The sequence below is a fragment of the Canis lupus genome, chromosome 29 (assembly GCF_011100685.1).
Source record: "Canis lupus familiaris isolate Mischka breed German Shepherd chromosome 29, alternate assembly UU_Cfam_GSD_1.0, whole genome shotgun sequence".
In the NCBI taxonomy this organism is placed as follows: Eukaryota; Metazoa; Chordata; class Mammalia; order Carnivora; family Canidae; genus Canis; species Canis lupus.
Genome location: NC_049250.1, coordinates 19,303,238 through 19,324,935, shown reverse-complemented (window position 1 = coordinate 19,324,935; position 21,698 = coordinate 19,303,238). Strand labels below are relative to the sequence as shown.

General features: G+C 42.2%; 1 protein-coding gene across 1 annotated transcript in view; it reads right to left on the bottom strand.

Moving 5' to 3' along the window:
- Positions 1-21,698, bottom strand: part of SULF1 (sulfatase 1) — an 80,112-nt gene that overhangs the window by 42,564 nt on the left and 15,850 nt on the right. Inside the window, 3 exon segments of the mRNA NM_001048115.1 lie at positions 22-172; positions 10,658-10,827; positions 13,200-13,351. Of these exon segments, the coding sequence (NP_001041580.1) occupies positions 22-172; positions 10,658-10,827; positions 13,200-13,351 (473 nt within the window).

Here is a 21,698-nt window from a genome sequence, read left to right as displayed (position 1 = left end):
AAGGCAAGTTTGTGTGCTTACCCTTTCCACAGAATCGTCCACTGACATCAAAGTCTGAAGCCTTTTGCGATGCAGAACGTTTGTAAATTCCATGTGGATGGGCAGCATGGGTCCCGTGTACTGCATAATCCAGTGCTTGTCCATATTTGGTGCATAGTTATAACTAGGGGTTCTGAAAATATCCAGAAAGGATTCTTACTATATATATTTTTAGTCATTTAGAGAAATATCTCAAGTTGAAGGCTGTGAAATAATCATTTAGGAAAGGCAATTTAGACATTGCCATTTTTTTCTCCCACGTATCTTCTATGTTTATAAGAAGAGCTAAAATCTTCACTACCTCAAACATCACACATCCCCTAAAGGCATATGGATTCACATTTATAAAAAACCAAGACAGGCAGCTAAAAAGGTAATTAGTACAAGTTCATTTGGACTCATTGAATAAAATGTGTAAAAACACATCAAGATGATCATGGTATTGTAACATCTACAGATAAAATAAGGTAATACAGAAGAGAATGTTTTCATGGTGATGTTAACTCATAAAATTTTATAGCTAATTAGGCTATTAGATATATAGTCACAAATATGTGGAATAATGATGAATCATAATTTCAACATATTTTTTCTCTTGCTTTTACTGGCTCTTTTATTGATTACTTTATTATTTTTATATCTAGTATGAATTTTTCTCATTCCTAACTTTGTGTATAGATACCGTTAATTTAATTGCATATGCTAGAATTATAACCAAGTCTACTTCTACAATATACATGCTTACCAATAAAGCTATTCTTTTTATAGACAGTTCAATACAAGTGCAGAGCACAAATTTTGTTAACTACAGGGAGGTAGTTTCAAGTCTATATCTAATTTATTGCAAAAAACCAAGGGGTGTCCTATACATTCCATTGGAGAACCCACAAAATATATCACCTTCTTTTTGATATCTAACCCATATCCCTTGACCGTTAGATGTAGTCACTTCATATTCCCAAAGTTCATAACTATTCTGTTGTTTTGTACACATTAATTCATTCAATTATCTCTGCTGTTCTTGGAACTTGGTTTATCATTCCCATTTTACAGTTGAGAAAACTGAGGCTTAGCAAAGTTAAATCCTCAGATGAACAAAGTTACCAGGTGGTAGATCCAGGACTCAATTCCAAAGTCCATTAGGACCATTCTAACAAAATGAAAGAAAAGTGAAATACGGGGTGCTTCCTACGTCTGACTGCTTTTCATATGACCCACAACTTTACAAGTAACTGGTCTCACAGAATAAGCAACAATCCATGTTGGTTGAGAAATCTGATAGCCAATGTCTGTTCTGGGGAAGATCCTATCAGTGAAAAATCATGGACAACGACAAATGTAGGGACACTGCCCCATCATTATATTATAAAGCTAGGGAAACAGGGGCTCCTGGGTGGCTCAGTCAGTTAAGCATTCGACTCTTGATTTCGGCTTAGGTCATGATCTCAGTGTCTTGAGACCAAGCCCTGTGTCAGGCTTCATTCTCAGCATGGAGTTTGCTTGGGATTCTTTCCCCCCTCCTTCTCTCTCCCCCACTCTGCTCCTCCCCCTTCTTGCTGTCTTTCTTTCTTTTTTTTTTTTCTTTTCTTGCTGTCTTTCTAAAGTAAAATTAAATAAATAAAATATTTAAAAAACCCCAAAAACCAAAAAGTGCCCTAGAGAAATATTCACTGTGAGCCCAGTGAATTCAGGGGCGCTGATCATGTACTCCTCTAGTTTGTCATGGTACAAATTTCCCTTGGGGGTAAGCCTGGGGTTTCTGAGCTACATGACTGTATACTGGGTTATTTACATGCATGCTGAGCTGTATAAATGCTGCCCATTATCATACATTTTCTTCTGCCAGTGGATTTGCAGAACCTCTCTTTTGATAGTTGAAAATGCTGTTTTGGTACCATTCACCTTCTCGGCACAATAAGTCCCCCTGATGATCAGTGTGGATGCTGGTTAACTAGCAGAAGCACAACAGCACGAACACCAATATAACACTGAGCACAGAATATACTGTCCCTAAAATTATATAAATTGTGCTCAGTAGTGTAAGTCCACTCCCTGTAAAGGGGCAGATTTGCAGAGTAGGAAAAGCAAGTGTGGTTCACTTTACTCATCTGTATGTGGGGATAATAGCACTTTCTTAAAAACCTCTTTTGAGGAACAACAGATCTATCATCTACCTATCAACGTTTTGTTATCTCTTTCTGTACCACACTTAAAAATGCCTAGTAGAGCGGCACATGAATTTCCTACGGAAGCCAATAAACAAATACATTCTATAGAAGTGTCTGGGTCGAAAAATCCTATTGCATTAAAATCCAACAAGCTCTTCTGGGATCACCTACCATTCTTTTTAAGGGAAACTTGCAACATGAGCTTCCTTCTGCTTAGCCAGTAAGTGACTCATGAGCCACTTGGTCCCATGTTTTTGGCCTGAAAGGGTTCCTCATATCTAAAAGTGAACACGGGCAGATCAGCCTCTCCCATGTCAGGAGTTCCTGGGGTAGGAAAGCATGTAAGCCCTGTTTCTCATTCTCCACGCAGCATGTCGTGGTACAAACAGGATTAGATCGAGGGGCTGAGGAGCATGAGACAGGGGCTTCTAAGCCTCCGAGGAGAGGGATTTTCACCCGTGGGGGGAGCTGAAGGTCAGAAAAATATAGCAAGTGGGTCATGAAAGGTCCCCTATCCATTTACTGATACGTGCCCTGAAAAAGAATATGGCTATAACAGATTACACAGGGCTTCTTTCTAGTACCTAAACATCTTCCTCTCACTGCCTTGATGCTGGCTTGCCTTGATTTTAAAATAAATCGAGTTGACTTTTTTAAAGCCACAAAACCTCAACACAAATAAAAATTAACAATAGGGAACCGAAACGAAGGCTCACAGCGGGCAAATTACATCTTCTACTGGCTACCTTGATGTGCTTGGCATAGCTCCACCTCGCTTGGAGGACCGGGGAAGGTCGCAGCAAATTACAAGCCTCAAATTGGACTCCCGGATTTGCAGAATGACATATGTTAAATCTGGCTTCTATTAAAGAGGAGAGTTCAGGTCTGCTGTCAAAGCCACTGTCCCTCCCCACCCCCCAGCTTGCCTTTCCCCGCCCCCTCCCCCCTTAATTTTCCAAGTGGGAGCTGACCCCCAGCTCTGGGGATGAAATCCCAGGTGGGATCTCAGCAGGGGGCTGAGGAGGGGGGTACGAATTTGCCTTTTAAAGGAAGACAGACTGCCACTGCTTCCCACAGAACAGCAGCTGTTGGGGGGGGTGCCTGCAGGTGGAAGGTCGGGGGTCGCTGGAATTGACAATGTTGTTGAAAAGTGATCTTTTGCCAAGGACCTGTGGTTGCCTCCTGCTGGGGTCTGCCAAATTCCTGGAAGATGCAGCCTTCGGGTCCCCCCCCTCCCCATGATAATTAAGGCTTGCTTCCCTAAGAACTGAGTCACAATGATTCAAAGAGGAGCTGGAGCTGGCAGCTGAACGACAGCCACAGAAAGAAGCAGGTAGCTGTTTTAGGGAAAAGTGGAAAATCACATGTCCAACTGTTCCAGAATGCGTGGGGATCACACCTGCAATCTCATCCCAGCCCTGTTACTAGTGTGTGATCTTGGGTAACTTTTTTTTTTTTTTTTCTCTAAGCCTCTGTTTCTTCACCTGTATAATGGGAATAACAACTTCAAAGTTATGTGGGGGTTTAAAGAGATTTCAGTGACACCAGAGAACAAATCCTGGTATCACATCAGACCTATAATGGCAGGTAGCTGGCAGAGATCTTATCATGAGTAGCTCTTTGGACTGTCGTGGCAACCATGAGGTGTAGGCAGGACATCTTATTCCTGTTTCACAAATTAGAAAGTAAAGTGTCCAGAGGCGGCTCAGAAAGTCTGTCCGGGGCCAGGGCGCTCTCCATCACGTCATAACGGCCAGGGCACTGCACCACAGTCCCCAAGAAGTGCCTCGAAATCCCAGTCATTAAAAGATCTGATACATACATTCCTTTCTCTCAAAAAAAGTAAGTCCGAAAATCCTTAGCCTTTGTCCTGGTTTAAAATATTAGCCTCTTTGGCTTCCCATTCAAGTGCCCCCCACCAGCTGCTTAGTGTCTACTTTTGCTGACAGTACAAGATAAAGTCTGACCCTCCAAGGCAAGCTGGTTGCATCAGCGAAAAGATAGATTACACTGGCTGTTTGCTTTAAAACTGAGAGGACAAATGAATAAATTGACGTTTTTGAGTATCAGTTGCTTTCTTGGGGAAAAAAAAAAAATCCATGTCCCGATCGGGTAAGACGTCTTGCTGTCTCTTCAGAGGAGGATTTACCCATAAACTATGTATTCCAGGCCTTACGTTCTCCACAAACATGCCTGGAGCCCTCAGTAGACTATGCTCTTATTTGAAATGTTAACTTTTTTCTTTTCTTTTTTTTTTTTTTTTTGCATATTGCTTTTCTCCAGTTGTTACTTGTTTGGATTTATTGCTCAGCATTAGATCACAGATCCTTCAGACCACACGTTTGTGAGTTCAACCTTTGCCATCTGTGCCAATTCTCTTTAGGCTTTGATTTTCTCTCCTGTATTGCTTATTAGCATAACAGGAATAAGAATTCTGAAAATCAATAATGCCACCTTTCTTTTTGATGGGTGGGTATTTGGGGAGAATAATTCTCAGTAGAAAAGAAATAGTTTTAAGAAATGCATGTGTTGTATATTAAATCCATATTCAGGGAATTGCAAGAAACTTAGCAGTTCATTTTTATTGCCGATGGCCTTTGCTGTCACCCAGAGAAAAGAAATACATTTTATATTTGATATTTATAATTTTATATTTTATAAAAGAAATACATTTATATATTTTATAGTGTTTTATATTTGACCAAGTGTTTTCTTCATTTGTTATTTAGTCTTGGACAACAAAAAAAACCTCTAACGATCTAACTCTTAAAGGGTACTGGTAGCAGGACCATCATTTTGTAAGAAATGAAATAGGGTTTCAATTCCCAGAATAAGCCTGTTATACAGATTTAAGACACACACACTCAAAGCATTAAATTGGAAATTCTATACTTAATCTCCCAAGCCACACCATCTCAGCTTTCACTCAAATTGAACTTATTTAATTGACTTTGTAGAGATATTCCCCACCTGAGTTCAAATGTCTTTAGGTAGGTAACATTTGAACGCACACAGAATAATATCAAATGATCTTGATTATAGATACCGCAGGAAACTAATTTTAAAAGTCTTCTAAAATGCTGCAAACTCCAACAGAATTGTGCAAACCCCCACACAGCAGCCACTTCTGATATTAATGGTAACTGTGAAGTATACTGAGCAAACCCCGGCCAGTGCAAAGATCACCTGAGGCCAAGAGAACGGAGTTTTGGCTCCAGCTTCCCTAATCTACTTATGCGACCTGGGCAAAGCCATTTGGGTCTTTTTATTTTTTTGAATAGAGTTTGGGCCTTCATTTTTTAATCTAAGAATTTATGGCATTAGGTGATCTGTAGGTGTCCTTTAATTCATAAAGCCGATTGCTTAAATATTTTTATGCTATTAAAAATGGCTTAATGTCACCGAGGTGGTGGGGTTAACATGCTTATTCATTTGCTAAACAAAAAAGTTTCAGGCAGGGGATGTCGCAGGAGCCATGCTCCCCAGGCACCAGAGCTAGAGATGTGAGGCTTGGCCCTGCCTTTAGGAAAGAGCTGTCTTGCAGGGCCTCATTCACATGATATCTTGTGTGACTGCTGCCTCCTGGAGGTGTGCAGTTTGATTTCAAGGGTCTGGGTAAACAGCCAGTGCCATGGGATACATAGTCAATGATGAAGAGAAAAACAAAGTGGGCACACAAAAGGAGCAATGAGTTTTGCCCAAATCAAAGAATTTTATGGGGAATTTAAAGCTCTCCCATCTCCAAAAGTCCTTTCTTTTGTGGATCTGTGGAAGAAATGAAATAAGAATGGGCAAATTCTCTTAAGGACAGACATTTCTTTCCAACTTGGGACAGCAAAGGCCTTTCAAAAACTTTGTTCTGAGGCTCACGCAGAGGTAGTTGTCCCTTTGACAGACTACGTCATCCCCAAACGGTGCTTTTAGAACCATTCTTGCAAGTTAGTGGACCTGGATTGTTCTGCCAAGATTTTAGATTTCACTTGAATCCGTGTTTGTGTGTTTGCACACATAATTGCACACATTTCCAGGGGTGGGGAGAAACAACTGACAAACTGGAACAACAGCAACAACAACAAATTTCAGTCGTTAGGTGCATGATTGTAGGAAGGTGGTAGGGGAGTCCCTCAGCTTCCCCCAGAATCAGCGGGTAGGTAAGTGGAAGCTCCTTTCCTGCCACTGCTGCACGTTACCACCTCACGGAGGCCAGGAGAGAAGAGCTACGTCAAAGTGAGAGTGGGGGAACAGCAGTGCTATGAGGGGACGGGGAGGTAATTTACTGAAAGCTCAGTAGGGTCCTCGCCACCACCAAGAGCTTTAGGGGAAGGATCATTAAATGCCCTGTATGATGGAGGCTCCCTCAGACGTCACCGACGCCAGGCACAGCAGAGCTGCCTCTGATTCAACAGTGAGGCCACATCCGTCCTCATTCTTAGTGGGTTGGCAAAACCTCAAGCCTCTGTGTGTAAAGCCAACAGGCCAACATGGGTCCGGCTTCCTGGCTTGGTGGGGAGCGCAACGCGCCCTGGACACACGACGCACCCACTCCAGTCCCAGAGGGTCGGAGGTCCACAGCCCGAGCTTCCCGGGACTGAACCTTCCCAAAGGAACCTTCCAAAAGGACTTGCTTCTCTCACCCCTGTGGGCTTCTCGCCCTTTTCAGAGGACTTGCCAAAGATTTCTTTTTTTAATTTTTATTTATTTATTCATGAGAGACACACAGAGAGAGAGAGAGAGAGAGAGAGAGAGGCAGAGACACAGCCAGAGGGAGAAGCAGGCCCCCTGCGGGGAGCCCATGTGGGACTCGATCCCGGAACCCCAGGATCATGACCTCAGCCGAGGGCAGATGCTCAATCACTGAACCACCCAGGCGTCCCTTGGCAAACATTTCTGCGAAGTACTTAGCTTCTTCCATCCCTTCGCTTGCATGTGGTGCTCGTGTTCTTGCTGAGGAAACCGGCCATGCCGGGGCTCCGGGCTCCCCCGTTAGCCTGCCCGTCTTCATCTGTCTCCTTTGTCTACACCCTGAACTGTGACCCTGTGCAGTCACTCATGGGGACGAGAGCCACCCACCGCCTCTTGCCAGCCCCTTGCTCTGGCGAGCGGCAGTCAGGGAGGCCTGGACACCCCAAGGTGTGGAGCCCCAGGGGGCCTTCGAAGGCCTGTGGGTGACACAGCGGATCTCTCCATTCGGGGTGCACCAGAGCCCCACGCTTAGCAGCAGATAGAAGCTGAAGCACTGAACCCACAGTGTGGATTTTCATTTTCTATGGCTAAGGGTGGTCTCCCCACTGGCACTTGCTCGTAGTGCACATTTTGCACCTGGAAAAGACAGCATGGCCCACACTGCAGCTGTGGTTTTAGGATGGCCAGGTGTGAGAGGCTCATCACCGTGTGAGTCTTAGCTTGTCAAGAGATTTGCCACATCGCAATGGACATGTATCAACTTGTCACTTCTTCAGCTGCTTCCCCTCAACGTTTAGTTGAGCCAAGTAAAACTGTACTTTTTGTAGGTCAAGACAGATGGAATTGAGAAAGAGCTTTATGGGGTTCATCTTAACGGAAAGGATCAATAAGAATTCGCAGCTATGAAGTGGCTTCTGTGTCCCAGGTCTTATGTGGGGACTTGAGGTAGGCTTCCTCTCCTTTTTTTTTAGGCTTCCTCTACTAATTTTTGTTCATGACATCATATCAAAGCACGAGTATTATCCGCATGTAACAGATGAGACAGTGGAGGTTCCCAGAGGTTAAAAAAAGTTGCCCACAGGCTTAGTATTGAGGACGGATGAAAAAGGAACCCGCACTTGTTTGTCTCAAAGGCCTAAATGCACTTCACTCTGCCGTGTGTAGATTTTATTTTAGACACACAGGTGGTTCATGTGAACTAAAAGGGAATAACTGAAACGACTTGCATGTGAAAATGACCATGTTCCACCTTACATCACTACTCTACTAAATGACCTCCGGTGACTCTCTCCTATGGTTACACATTCATTTAAGTCTTCAAAATTCTGCTAGTTTCCCTTTCTAGCTTTATCCCTTACTGCCTTCCTTGCATGCCATTCTCTGAGGTCACATCTTAAATTGCCTCACTTAACGTGGTGACCACTTGTCCATGCTGCATTTTCATCCTGAAATCATCTACTCAATCTGTAGAATCAGCTGCAGAAATTTTACCCATTCTTTGAGGCCCGCTCTGAATGTCTGCTGGTCCATGACTTGTCCACGTTCCCCTAAGAAATGTGAGCACTTCTTCCTCCAAACTTCCATAGCCCCTTGAATGGCTGGCCTGGTACTTAATCACTTCTCTTCCTAGCGGTGATAAGGCGATTTGGACACTTGCCCATCCTCCCCCCTAGAGTAGGGGTTGAGGGGCAAACTCACTCCGTAAAGGATCAGAGACTAAATAACTGGAGTGGTGCAGGCCACCATGTACCTGCCACAACTGCTCTGCTGTTGAATTGTGAAAGCAGCCCAGATAACACACAAAAAAGTGAATATGGCTGTATTTCGATAAAGTCTCATTAACAAAAGCTGGTGGCAAGCTGGCTTTGGCTGCAGTGTCCCAGTCTCTCTGTCTTTGCTCATTGGTTCCCGATTGTTAGCAATCGTGTCTTCCTCATGCCTACATCCAGGCTGTACTGTGTGGCGCCACTTGTAAATATTTGTGGAATCAAACACAATTTTTATTTGCTGGAATCAAAAATGCTCTATTTTAGTTATCATTAAGGCCCCAAGAAGCCTGCAGATTCCTCTCGTCCTGCAGTTGCTGTCTGTGTATGCCACAGAAGCTGTCAGAACCTCTTGACCTGCAGCTGCTTTTTCTGTAGGCCCAGGACCTTGCCTGGGAGCTTCAAAGGCAGGCTGACTCCTAAGGAGCCATAAAACACCACATTTTGTCAATCCCTTCTCCTGGGGAAAACACCAGTCAAAGGTGGGAGCATCTGCCAACGCAACAAAAGAACTTACACAGAGTGATTTCTGATTCAAAAGAGGAGAGAGGTGGGTCCCCAGGGCACAGAAGAAGACTGCAAAGACCTTTCTCTTTCACTGAACTGGCTGCTTGCTAACTCTGTAAGCGACCTGTAATGGAGAGCCACTTGCCACCCGTGGGCTTTGCTCACGGATTTAGGTGCATGGTTACATGGCCGTAGATCTTCAGAGGTTTGGATATGCATCCACCAGGGTTCTTTCCAAAACACAGTGGCTCACCCAGACCACGTTCCCCAGGTGCTGGGGCAGCCTGCTTTGTTGGCAATAGTTTATGTATTAAAACGCTTCCATTCTTCCATCCTACTTCGCATGCTCTGTAGAATATCTGTCCTGGCTCTATATTTACTGTTAGTTCCTATCACAGTCAGCTCTGACCTCTTTCCTTCTTTCGAAGTCACTTGATATGACAGAGATGATCTGAACACCACTGGCCCAAAGCCATCGGTTTATTAGTTATAAGATAAAACAAAATAAGAATATAAGGATACATAATGGTCAGCAACTACAGTGCCTTCGGCGCTTCTCTCTTTTCATAAATACATTTAATCTATTTTCTTTCTGTCTGGGACTGTGGCTGGGAAATCAGTGTGGATGAAAAGGGATGATACTTAAGCATAAACAGATCAAGAACCAATTTTGGAGGTTTAGTGATGAAGGAAACTTATCCATTCCCCGCTCCCTACCTGTCTGATGGCCGATGGTTCAGAGGACACAGAGCCAACTGCTCTGGAGGGGAAGACTGCGTGTTATGGCAACGGATGGGAAGGAAGCAAGTCGACAGAGTAAAAAACAAAATCATGTTCTTTGCTGCCAAAGCATCCGGGCTTTTCCACTCTTGGCTAGTGAGAGTTATCGGCGTAACAGGGCTCTCGGCTGTCTCGGGCCCCCACACCATCAGCCCCCTTCCCCTGGGCCTTCCCTCCCCTCCTCAGCAAGCCTCTCAAAAAGAAACATCAGGTTATTTTAAAGCCGTGACCTGAGAAGGCCTCTCGGGCAAGCCCATGCAAGCTGCTTTCTACAGCAATCCTAACTGCACATCTGCAGCAAAGCTGCCCAGTGCTCGCCTAGAGACCAACCCGTTTCTACAGCCAGACCAGGGAGCGCCACTCTGCTGCTAGGAGAAGCATACCGCTTGATTGTTATTTTTATGAGATCATGCTCAGGAATATTATTTAGGACAACTGAAGGGAACGCCTGATAAAAATTTCCCCCATTCACCCTATGCGCTTCTCTTCCTTTCCATTTAGCTACTTACAAATGTTGGAAATGTGGTTCCCAATCACACCATTAGACAAGTCCTTCATGCCAGGCCCCCCGGCCTGGGGTCTCATGGCAGGAGCTGGTGTTCCTGCCTCTGGAGAAGCGGCGTGGAAGGAAGTGGGGGGAGTGGGGAGGAGGGAGGCGAGGAGCAAAGGAAAGGCCTGAGTTCAGCAGGTCCCAGAACTGACGTTATTACTCACATGTGTTGGGAGGCATTGGGGTACAGTTTTGAAAACTGTGGGGCCGAGTCCTCGGGGCCGTGGGGCGCAGCGTGGCTGATCACCATCATAATGGGCCTATGGGGATACATTCTCTTAGACATTTTGAAGTAATTAATGCTCTCGTTAGTGATTAAGTCTGTGAAGTAGTCCTGAAACATACATTTGACACAAAACAAAAATTACAAAAGGTGACATTCATCAGATCACATTTGAATACTGCTTTCTTCAGAAGCATCTCACTGAATGAAGAGATAAGGTCTAAAGCAGGAGGGAAAATGATACTTCCCAAAGCAGCAAAACATCTTCCATAATAGACAAAATCAGCTGCCAGTTACGTTCTAGGGTTGCTAGCTTGGTAACATGCAAAGATTTCATTTTAAGTATGGCACAACTTAGCAATTAGGAAAGAAAAAAAAAAAAGTTCAGTCCTGTTTGCCCAAGATAATGATCAGATCTGGCAACCCAAATGCTAGAGCGCATGAAACACCGGATACATATTTCATTCTCAGGTTTCATTGATGTAATTCGTTGACAAAAAATTTAATTACTTTCCAGGGCAGGAAACACCCACGCCCACTACAAATTCACAGTTGCAGAACACACACACACACACACACACACACACACAAAAGAAAAGGCCTTATCCACGAGATTTAAAGAAAAGGTCTTTTCTTTAAATTAAAAATTCACCTGTGGGAATTGCGCAATAATGGCTAATGAGAGCCGTAGCCAAAATCTGGGTGCACAGGGAAAAGCCACAATATTTTATCAATTAATTTACTTGAAACACTAAATATGGGGAGCATTTGATTTCCTGCAGATTATACTGTTAATTGCACAACTAAAATGATACAGCTGCTGGGATTTGAGCCTGACTTGTTAATAAAATGACTTAAGCTGCAGTCCAAGGGACTGATGCAACTCTGTAAGGGGGAAGGAAGAAATGGAATGAAAAGGAACGATGAAAACTTAAATTAAACCACCTGCTTCCCCTAAGTGGGTATCGTTGGCCTGGAGCTCCCTGACGAACTTTATTCAGAAAGTGCCCAGGCCTCGTTCACAATGTCAGAGGCTTCCAGGCATGACTAATCACATGTAGACTCAAGGACCAGAACAGCTGCAAAAGCAGTGCCCAAGGGAGGAAATCTGTGTCACATGTCATTGTTAGGACAAGTCCACAGGCTATCACCTTCTTCCATGGAGTGTCTGTTTCATTCCTTTTCTCACTCAAAAAAAAAGCCATATATTCTTTTTGGACACAGTTGTCTTTGACACTTAATCAGCTGTGATAATGGGCAAGTTACGCTAATTTTAGTCTTTGGAGGGAATCTTGATTACTTTGCTCTCCTTAGGACAACAGGGAAAGAAAGGTTAATAGCTTGAACAAGGAGCATGAAAGCATCCCCACAGATAAAAAATGATAGCGGTGACAATTAGCGCACTTTGTAGGACATTGCTCAAATCTGCCTCCAAGGTCCCCGCCAGCTCTCCACTTTGATGAGTCTGGGATCCTATTAGCAATGTTTGTGAATTCATTTGCATTCATTGTTTTCGGAAGGGGACTAAAGAGTAAGACTTAGACCTTATCTCGCACCAAGTTCCTTGAACTCAAATCGGGCCAAGCATAAAGGCAGCACGGTGCCAAAATTAAATCAAGTTCCCTCTCTCTGATTTCTACCAGTGGCTCTTTCGTAGTGATCTATGCTAGAGAGAGCAGATTGTCAGCTTCTTTTAGATAAGTGAGGAAGAGATGGGCATGGCTAGAAGAGAAGAGGATATTTTAGGCTAATTAGCAGGCTAAATTTGACGATATTTTCCCCCTTCACTCTTGTCATCGGAATATTGTTTTATTTTAAGTTGGCAATCACAAAACCTTTGTGAATTTTAAAAAGTCTAATCTGGGATGCATTTGTTAGAGAACCGAGGGACGTGTCGATTTCAGTTTCTATGAATTGACTTGGAAATCCTAGGATTGATGGCCTCAGAGACTTTTGTGGACTGACTGCCGAGAGGCAGGTGGCCTTGTCACATATCAACGCTTGGCCAGACAGAAGTAAAAGCAAAGAATGTAGTTTCCTGACCCTCGATTATTGCGCTTGTCTGCTCTTACTCTTACATCTAAACCTGAAGTCACAGATGAAATACACTTTTACCCCAGTGAAAAGCAAAATGGTACAAGATGAACATTTGATTAGGTGGACAAATCCTCTAGAGAGCAGAAAAATAAAAAAAAAAAAGAAATCACAAGACAGAGTGGAGGCATCTATGATTTTCTTGATGATGCTTCATCAAAGGCTGATTGCCTTTCATCCTAATGAGGGAAAAAAGAATCACTATTCAAAGTCAGTGTTCCTTGAAAGTCCTTTTCTTGCCTGGAGTTTAAAATTACCTTAAAATTTCTCATTCTAACATTGTGAGAACATAGAAAGCCAATCTCGTGGATAAGTTAACTCACTGAAAATGGCTTTTCCCCATTATGCACAAAGTAAATTGATGCAGTATAAAAGTGCCTGAAAATTACCTTTGCATAATCAAATCCATGCTTTTCTTTGATGCCATTGCGACAAACAGTGTAATTATAGAAACGAGAATTCTTGATTAATCCAAGCCATTCTCGCCACCCAGGAGGGATGTAGCTGCCATTATATTCATTGAGGTATTTTCCAAAAAAGGCTGCAAAGGGAAAAAAAAGGCTTATTTTCTCATATGAAATGATTAATCACAAATAAGTGCATAAATGCATAAGTATGAAATTAGGACCCGAGAAAGGGGCAGTAAAACAAAAGTAAAACTAGGTAACAGTAGAAGCCAAAATAATAGTGTAATACTCTGATTCTTTGACAAAGTGACACATACACATTTTCCTTTTGAATAAATAAACGTAGCACCCAAGTACATGGATTATACTGCAATAAAATCACCATAACAATCATGATAATCTGGATGCATCTATTTCTCGTGGTTCTGCTGGGATAAAAGCAGAATGTACCCTTTTGTTAAGTTGATGTAACAGAGAATTAGCCAGTGGAAATCTGGAATGCTATCTTTGGCAAATACTGGAGGCCTGAAAGTTGTCTTTGTGAGAAAGTAAGTTTCCTAACTTACTACTTGAGGGTTGTAAATGAATCATAACAACACTATGGTAAAACCTGTCTTTGTTTTTGCATCTCCAGAGCACAAATTCTCCAAATCAAGGAACCATGGCAGACTCTATTTCTATGGCACATGGTAAGAGTTTTAGGTCACATGCATGTTACGGCATCGGTGTTTACGTTATGTGCATTTTGTGAATGTGCACGTCTATTAATGGTGAGAAAAAAATCTGGGTAACAGAGAATTACTACCTAGGTGACTAATGTTCATAGTTTTATAGCAAAACAGAATTACACAGGACTCAAACACTCCATTGCTCATTGACGAAGCTCCTGGAGGGACTTCACATCTGTAACTTTGGCATGTCCCATCCAAGGAAGGCCATGTGCAAAGGGCTTACCGATCCTTTCAGAGGGACCCAAGGAAGGCCATGTGCAGAGGGCTTCCTGATCCTTTCAGAGGGAAATTTTGGATTTGGTCCTCAACCATAGATGATGATAGGAGAGGGGCGAAGGAGAGAGTAGGGCGGTTGGGGTTTTGCAAATGGAATGAGTTAGCTCTTGAGATCAAATACTTGCTGACTATAAGAAGGGTAACCAAAAACGTATTGTTGGCACACTTTTGAGAAAGAGAGTACTATTTCTTTTCTTTCTTTTTTTTCTTTTATATTACTTACTTTAACCACACTACGTATACCATGTTATCACCATGCGATGCAAATTTAGGTTAGACAAGAGAGCATCACAAGTGCAATAAAGCATTCTGGAGTATACCAAAGTTTGTGTATAAGGTCTGATCAAATCACCTTGCTGATAAGTCATTAATCATTTCAATTATCGGTAATGTGTCAACTTTTATGATTCTTACAGAGAAAATAAACCAACTGCATACATTTAAGAAGTGTTTTTTTTTTTAAGATTTATTTTTATTTATTTATGGTAGACACAGAGAGAGAGAGAGAGAGAGAGAGAGAGAGAGAGAGAGGCAGAGACACAGGCAGAGGGAGAAGCAGGCTCCATGCCGGGAGCCCGATGTGGGACTCGATCCCGGGACTCCAGGAACGCGCCCTGGGCCAAAGGCAGGCGCGAAACCGCTGAGCCACCCAGGGATCCCCAAGAAGTTTTTTTTTTTTTTTTAAGATTTTATTTATTTATTCATGATAGTGACACAGAGAGAGAGAGAGAGAGAGAGAGAGAGGCAGAGACATAGGCAGAGGGAGAACTAGGCTCCATGCAGGAAGCCCGATGTGGGATTTGATCCCAGGTCTTCAGGATCGTGCCCTGGGCTAAAGGCAGGCACTAAACCACTGCGCCACCCAGGGATCCCCAAGAAGTGATTTTTTATTTACCTTTGCATTAGTACTTACAATCCCCACCTCTATTTCAGGATGACATTAAAAAATTATTCTAATACCACAGCAGCAAAACTGTAACTCTGCAATTACAGAAAGGTCAAACTGGGATCCAGGGTTGTTAATCTCACGTTTACATGCACGATTCTGAAATAAATACTATTTCTAAGCCGCTGTTATCAGTTTTTTAGGTTTGGTTTAAACACACACACAAATTTTCCTTTGTGGGGAAAGCCCGGCATTCCTATTATATTCCATGCACTGTTCCGAAGGGGTTGAGAGCCAATCAGCCCTAAAAACTGAAGTATTCAATCAGTCTGCAAGACAAGGAGAGTACTATTTCTAATAGTTGCAATTTCGCCAGGAAGGCAAGTATAAACAAGCACTACTCTGGGTAACCCAGATGTCTGGTCGCCCTGTTAGCCATATACATAGGCTTTCCCTTAAGTAAGAAGATGTAGAGACATTTTTATATGTGTAAATATAGGTGTATGTGTTGCATATACACACACACTTATGCCTATACATAAATGCATATGTAATACACACCTACACACAAGTTTTAATTTTTCTGATTTTTGTTTTCTAAAGACTTTATTTGCCCCAAGGGTGAGGGGCAGCGGGAGAGGGAGGAGCAGGCTGCCCACCGGGCAGGGCGCCCGATGTGGGGCTCGAGCCCAGGACCCTGGGATCATGACCTGAGCCAAAGGCAAACGCTTAACTGACTGAGCCACCCAGGCACCCCTAATTTTTCTGATCTTTAAAAGGCCGCCATCTTTCGTTTTAGGGGGAAACGAGGGTTGGCAGATGCCTTCCATGTCAAAGCCACTTTGCAGCTTCATCAAGCAGGTTTTACAGGTGCCTCCACTTACACACATAAAGAAAGATAGTTCCTGGATGCCTCGCCTGGGAAGACAAAAACAGGCCCCAGATTCAGGCACTTTATCGGTATCACTCTTGAATCACTCTTGAATCAAGTGCATTTCTGAATCTCACACTTGCCCGCAGTACATCATTTCTGTGTCCTTGTGGGCTAGCTGGCTCGTCCTTACTATACAGCTACCTGTAGGATACCTCCATCTGAATGTTTCCTCGCTTTTAATACAATTGCCCAGAACAGAATTAATCCTTTTCCCTTCTGAGTTTACTTCTCTCCTCAGATACTCTTTTATTCTCTGTAAGAATCGTCTTCCTGGTTGACCAGGCTTGGCACCCCGGAACCTTCCCCGATTCACCTGCTCCTTTGGTTCCCTTGCTAAGCCGTCACCACCACCTGAAGGTTCTATGTGGATCACAGCTCTCAAACCTGCCCCTCTTTCTCCGCTTACTTGACGCCCCTCAGGAATGCTCGCAGTCTCCTGCCAGCTCTCCTAGCCAGGCCTCAGGGGTCTTTCCATTCTGAGCGCCACCTTCCTGAAGACTGGCTCTGGTCACATCACTCTGTTGTCACAACTGTGGATGGACCTCCCCACCCCCCAAGTTTCACTTGACAGAATCAAGTTTCATTTGATAGCATGCCATGCAAGGCCACCCTTGGATCTGGACAAAATGCCTCTCCTTCCAGCCCAAGCCTGCATTTCTGTTATTTGACCCTCTCTCCAGAGAATGTGTCTTCTCCATTTGCCCTGGTTTTCACCTCTCCTGCCTTTGCCTGTGCCAGTCCTCTCATCTCCCTGCTGTGTATCAGGCTAGACCAGGTGCCATTTCAGTTCCAGGCTTTGCCCAAGTGCAAAGTGATTTGTCTCTGTGACTCGAATGCTGTCTTCGCTCTACAGTCATGTTCGTATGTAAGGTAATTCCTCTTAGACTGTAAGGCTTTGAGGGCCAACATTGCCTTGGCCTCATCTTTGTACTCCCCCCGTTTCCCATCCCTGCACATAGCATAGGGGGCTTCATAATTTTTGTTTCTTGCACTGGGGTTCATGGACCTCCATGTATTCTGGGGATCCTACATAAGTTCTAGACTTATGTTTTCACTTGAATTATAAGTGCCTGAAGGTGATATTTCTGATTAGATTTATTTTCTTCCAAAAGTTAACTCAAGTTTGAGAAATGTCTATTTGTTGGATGGATGTTTATATGTTGAGTCTGCAAATGAGTGAATCAATCAAGCGGTCAATTGGCCAAACGCCAATTGCAGATTGACGAGTGTGGGACAAAGTGTCAAAGGATCTCACGTCAGATATGACTCAGGATTTCCCTCTGAGCTATGTGCAGTAGGAATTCTAATGAGGGATTCTTATCTTTAGAGACCAACCACCTTTTCACCTAGAACCACAAGATGATTTTCCTTTCTGACGAAAGGCAATGTGACTTGGAGTCAGAGGCAGAGGACCAGGGTCACACCCCGCCAAAATTACTTCAGCAGGGGACTATTTCCAGGAACTTTTCATTTAATAATCTCGGGCCCAGCTCTTTTCTCTGGCCTGCTCCTCATCCCCAGTGGTTTTCCCCACTTTTCTCTCCCTTTCGTCTTAAAAGAAGTCGAAGAGTGCTGCGGTTTGGAATATGAACCTGGGAGCTGGCCTGCCTGGGTTTAAATCCTGGCTGTGCTATTTGCTAGATATCCGTCCACAAGCAAGTTACGTGGCCTCTCTTTACCTCTAGTTCTCCATCTACAAAACCATGAGGATGGTAATAACAGTGGTAGGATTGTTGTGAGAATCCGATGAAATTAAAACATAAGTGAGACACTTCAAACAGTGCCTGGCACATAACAAGGGTTTATTAAATGCCGCTGCTGCTCGTATTATTAGTAGCAACACCACTACCTTTTTTCTCCCAACTCTGTGTTCTGATTTTAAGTACTTTACCATTCGGCGGTATGAGGAAATCTTGTTTGACTTCTGCACTTGTGCATTTGAAAACATTTCTTGAGAGGTTACATATTTTTCCTCCCCAATCAGACTTACTTCGTGGCAACAGGTTCCCTTTGGGCTTACATTTTCCTGCTTAATTAGTTTTTTCGATTTTTCCTGCTATGTTCAGTTTTGTTCTCTGTTTTTTCCTCTGGGGGCAGCCGTGTTGGGTCATTCCTGCCCTTCCCTCATTGTTTGACTTGTTTGGTTATTTAGCGCTGCTTTCTACCCATTGCCATGGCTATTGCCCCTCCCTTAATCCTCCCCTTATAAACTATCCCTTCAAGTCTCTTAATAGTCCTTGGTACTTGTCAGAACTCCCTCCAGGTTTTTGGTGTCTTTGTGCTAATGGAGTGTAAAATATGTACTCAGTATTCCAGATGTGCCCTCACCCATCACACTTGTTCCAAGAGAGACCAGGACCTCATGCGTCACCACGCGGCACCCCCGGTGCTGTTGGCTTCAAGTTACTCTGGCCTTTCTTGTTGCCTCGTAACATTGAGACTCATTTGTAATCACCCCTGGCCTCTTTCAACATTATGCTTCCTGGCAGCGCTCTGCAATTGATTATCTGGGCTTCTAATTATTTTCCTCCAGATGTATTAAATCTCTTTCTCCTTCCCTAAGGTGAATTTTAGTTTCTTGCCCATAATGCCATTAGATTGTATGCAGTACGAAGTTTTTCTTATCCTTTGGCATTGGCAATTCAGTCAACTTGCAACAATGGGAATATACTGCTAATAGACCATCTACCTGTCCTTCTGTATCACTCTCCTCTCTGAGACATCATTAAACACTTCCCTTCATGGCTATTTAAGAAGCTGGTGGGAGGGGGTGGTGGTCTGGTGACAGGGAGAAAGATCAGAAAGACCTGATTATAATTACTGTTGACTTTAGCCCATGCTACTTCTGTCCAAGACTATCTCTTACATAATGCTTTAAAAATTTCCCTGCAACTCTTTGAAGCAAAGGCCTTTAAGGCAGCCATGGGAACTATACAAAAGATTTCTGAATGTGGAGAAGTCTTATTTAATGTAACAAATGATGCACTAATTGAGCTTTTACTCCTTGTCATTGATATGGGAGTTAGTACCAGGATTTTACTGGTAGTAACTAACAAACTAACAATATATATACATTTTGAACCAGGTTAAAATTATAATTCCCCAACTAGATTATAAATCTAATTAAGACAGGGATCTTACTTTATATCTCTTCATATCCTAGCATTTAGTGTAATTCTAAACACATGTAGTTCAATAAATGTATGTATGCTATACATCATGTTACTATCAAAAATCTGTAATACCATAACTCATTAAAATAAGAATATGAGTGTGTCTTACTTTAAGAGAACTCTACATTAAAAAAAAAAAAAAAACCCAAGTTGGATGATAAAGTGTATTTGCTGTAAGTGACATAAATAAATTTTGTAAAATGAAAAGACGTCAAATCAGAAAGTCAATTTCTTTGTGTACATTATTTTGTTATAAAAGAATTCTCTACAAAAGAATTTACTGCAACTCTGCATTAAATATTGCCCCCTCCACCCAAGTTATATGAAGTAAAATGAGTATGACTAAAATTTAATTCATTCATATCATGTGTTCTGATTATAATTTGAACACCACAATCTTTAAATGAATCAATATGAAAATTACAGGGATTATAATAAAATTACAGTATAATTTTGGACAGGAAAGAAAACCTAGGAATCATTCTGGTTTAATCTCTCCATTAGATATACAAGTTGGAAAACTAGCTTATGCAAGTTCTCCAGACAAATTAAAGGCAGAGATGGAACGTGGCTCTAGCTCTCCTCAGTCTTGATTCAGGGTTTTTTTTTTTTTCTGACATTTGATGTTATCTCTCAAACATTGATTGTTACTTTTACCTTAAAACTTATGCCAGGCTTAACATTCTAGTCTATATTCTCACAAGAAATTTACACTAGTTTTTTTTTTTTTTTTTAGCAGATAGGCAGGATATTCATTTTTATGATAGATAATCCAATATCATTCCCACTTCACTTGTCAGAACATAAAATGCAATAGACATGTTGCTGTATTTTCCCCTTTTGAACATTTAAGCTGTTGGAGAGTCATATTTTCCATGAGTAAAGTTTGAAAAAATTCAGGCTATAGCCAGTCCAAAAATATGCTTCATTTCTGAAAAAGAAAAATCATGTCATACAAATGGTAAATATAATATTGGATCAATTCGAATTCATTGAAATCCATGTATTCTGGATGCCTCCCAAAATCAGCCTCTTAGTAATTTGTCTTCTTGGAGTTTTTCTTCATAAAACTGATTACTGCCTTGTGCTTTTTCCCTAGATGAATATTTACGTATGATACACATTTCAGTTTCTTGCATTATTTTTCTTAGATTCTCAGCTAAACGTTCGAAATAATGTATTCATTATTAGAAACACAATAAAATCTTTATATATTGGCTTTCCCCCCTCTCATTTAATGGCTTATAAATAATTATGTTGGTTTAATACTTATTCACTAATTATTTTAACTTCCTAAAATGCCCATCATCCTGATGTGTTTATTTGTGTATTTTCAAATGGGCCTCTGTCCCAGGTTAGATCAATAAACTATTGTCACAAAGGCCTCTTTGCTTCCTAATTGCCTGAGACACTTCAGTATTTTCCCATCAAAGATAAATGTAAATTATATAGATCTCTATCACTGCCATTTTAGTCTTCCAGTTTGTACTTTTGTCTGATTCACTAATGGGCACCTCGAAATTTATTTTCTTCTGTGCTTATCATCCTTTTCTATTTCTAACTATTTGGAAAAGTACCTGTTTCCTTTAAAGAATTTCATTTTCTCCATAAGATGACTCACTATAAATTCAATTATTATTTAGTGTCTAGACCCCTGCACAGGAGGTTGGCCTTGGAATCAGACTTAGTTTCCAGGAGCAAGTCATCTATCCTTGGGAAGACAACAGTCTGAAGCAGGTGACCAGTCCACACAAAAAGCCTGACAGTTGTCATTGGGGCAGTCTTATGGTGTACACTGTCATTCTCGACCTAACCCATGCAGTTAGAATAGCGCACTGAAAAGAGCCTTGAAGAGCAGGGTCCTGATAGCTGCTCGTCCCATGAGCACATCAGATGTGTCACTTTTGATCTTATAGATGTAAATTTGCTCACCAGAAAATAAGGGAATTGAACTAAATTATCTCTGTTTCATCCAAGCTCTTATAATCCATTGTGGGGTAGATATATACAATTTCATGGTATGATCGAAACAAGTACCAGAATACACAATATTTCTTAGAAGCAACTGATCTATTTCTATCTTGGTGACCCAGTAAACTTCGGAATGGATGGTGTTTCAATTTTTGCCTTTTGCCACCTGGAAAATGGCACTCTTTCTCCACAATTCCATGGCACATTGTGTATACTAAGCTTTGCCTTGCCTTTTACTGATACAACTCTTCATTTCTGTTTGCCAAGGCCCATACGGTTTTGTATCCTGTTATGTTTTACGTGTCTCTGAAGGCATTTTTGGAATGAGGCATGATAGAAGCATACATAAAAAGGTAAGATGATGAAAAAAAAGGCTCTGGAGTCAGACATGCTGGATCCATCCTATCACTGGTTAGCCTGTTACCTAGGACAACTCTCTTGAGTCTCTGTTTCATCTTTAGTAACACAGGCAAATCCTTTCTTTTGAAGTTTCTGGAAAAATTAAGTGAG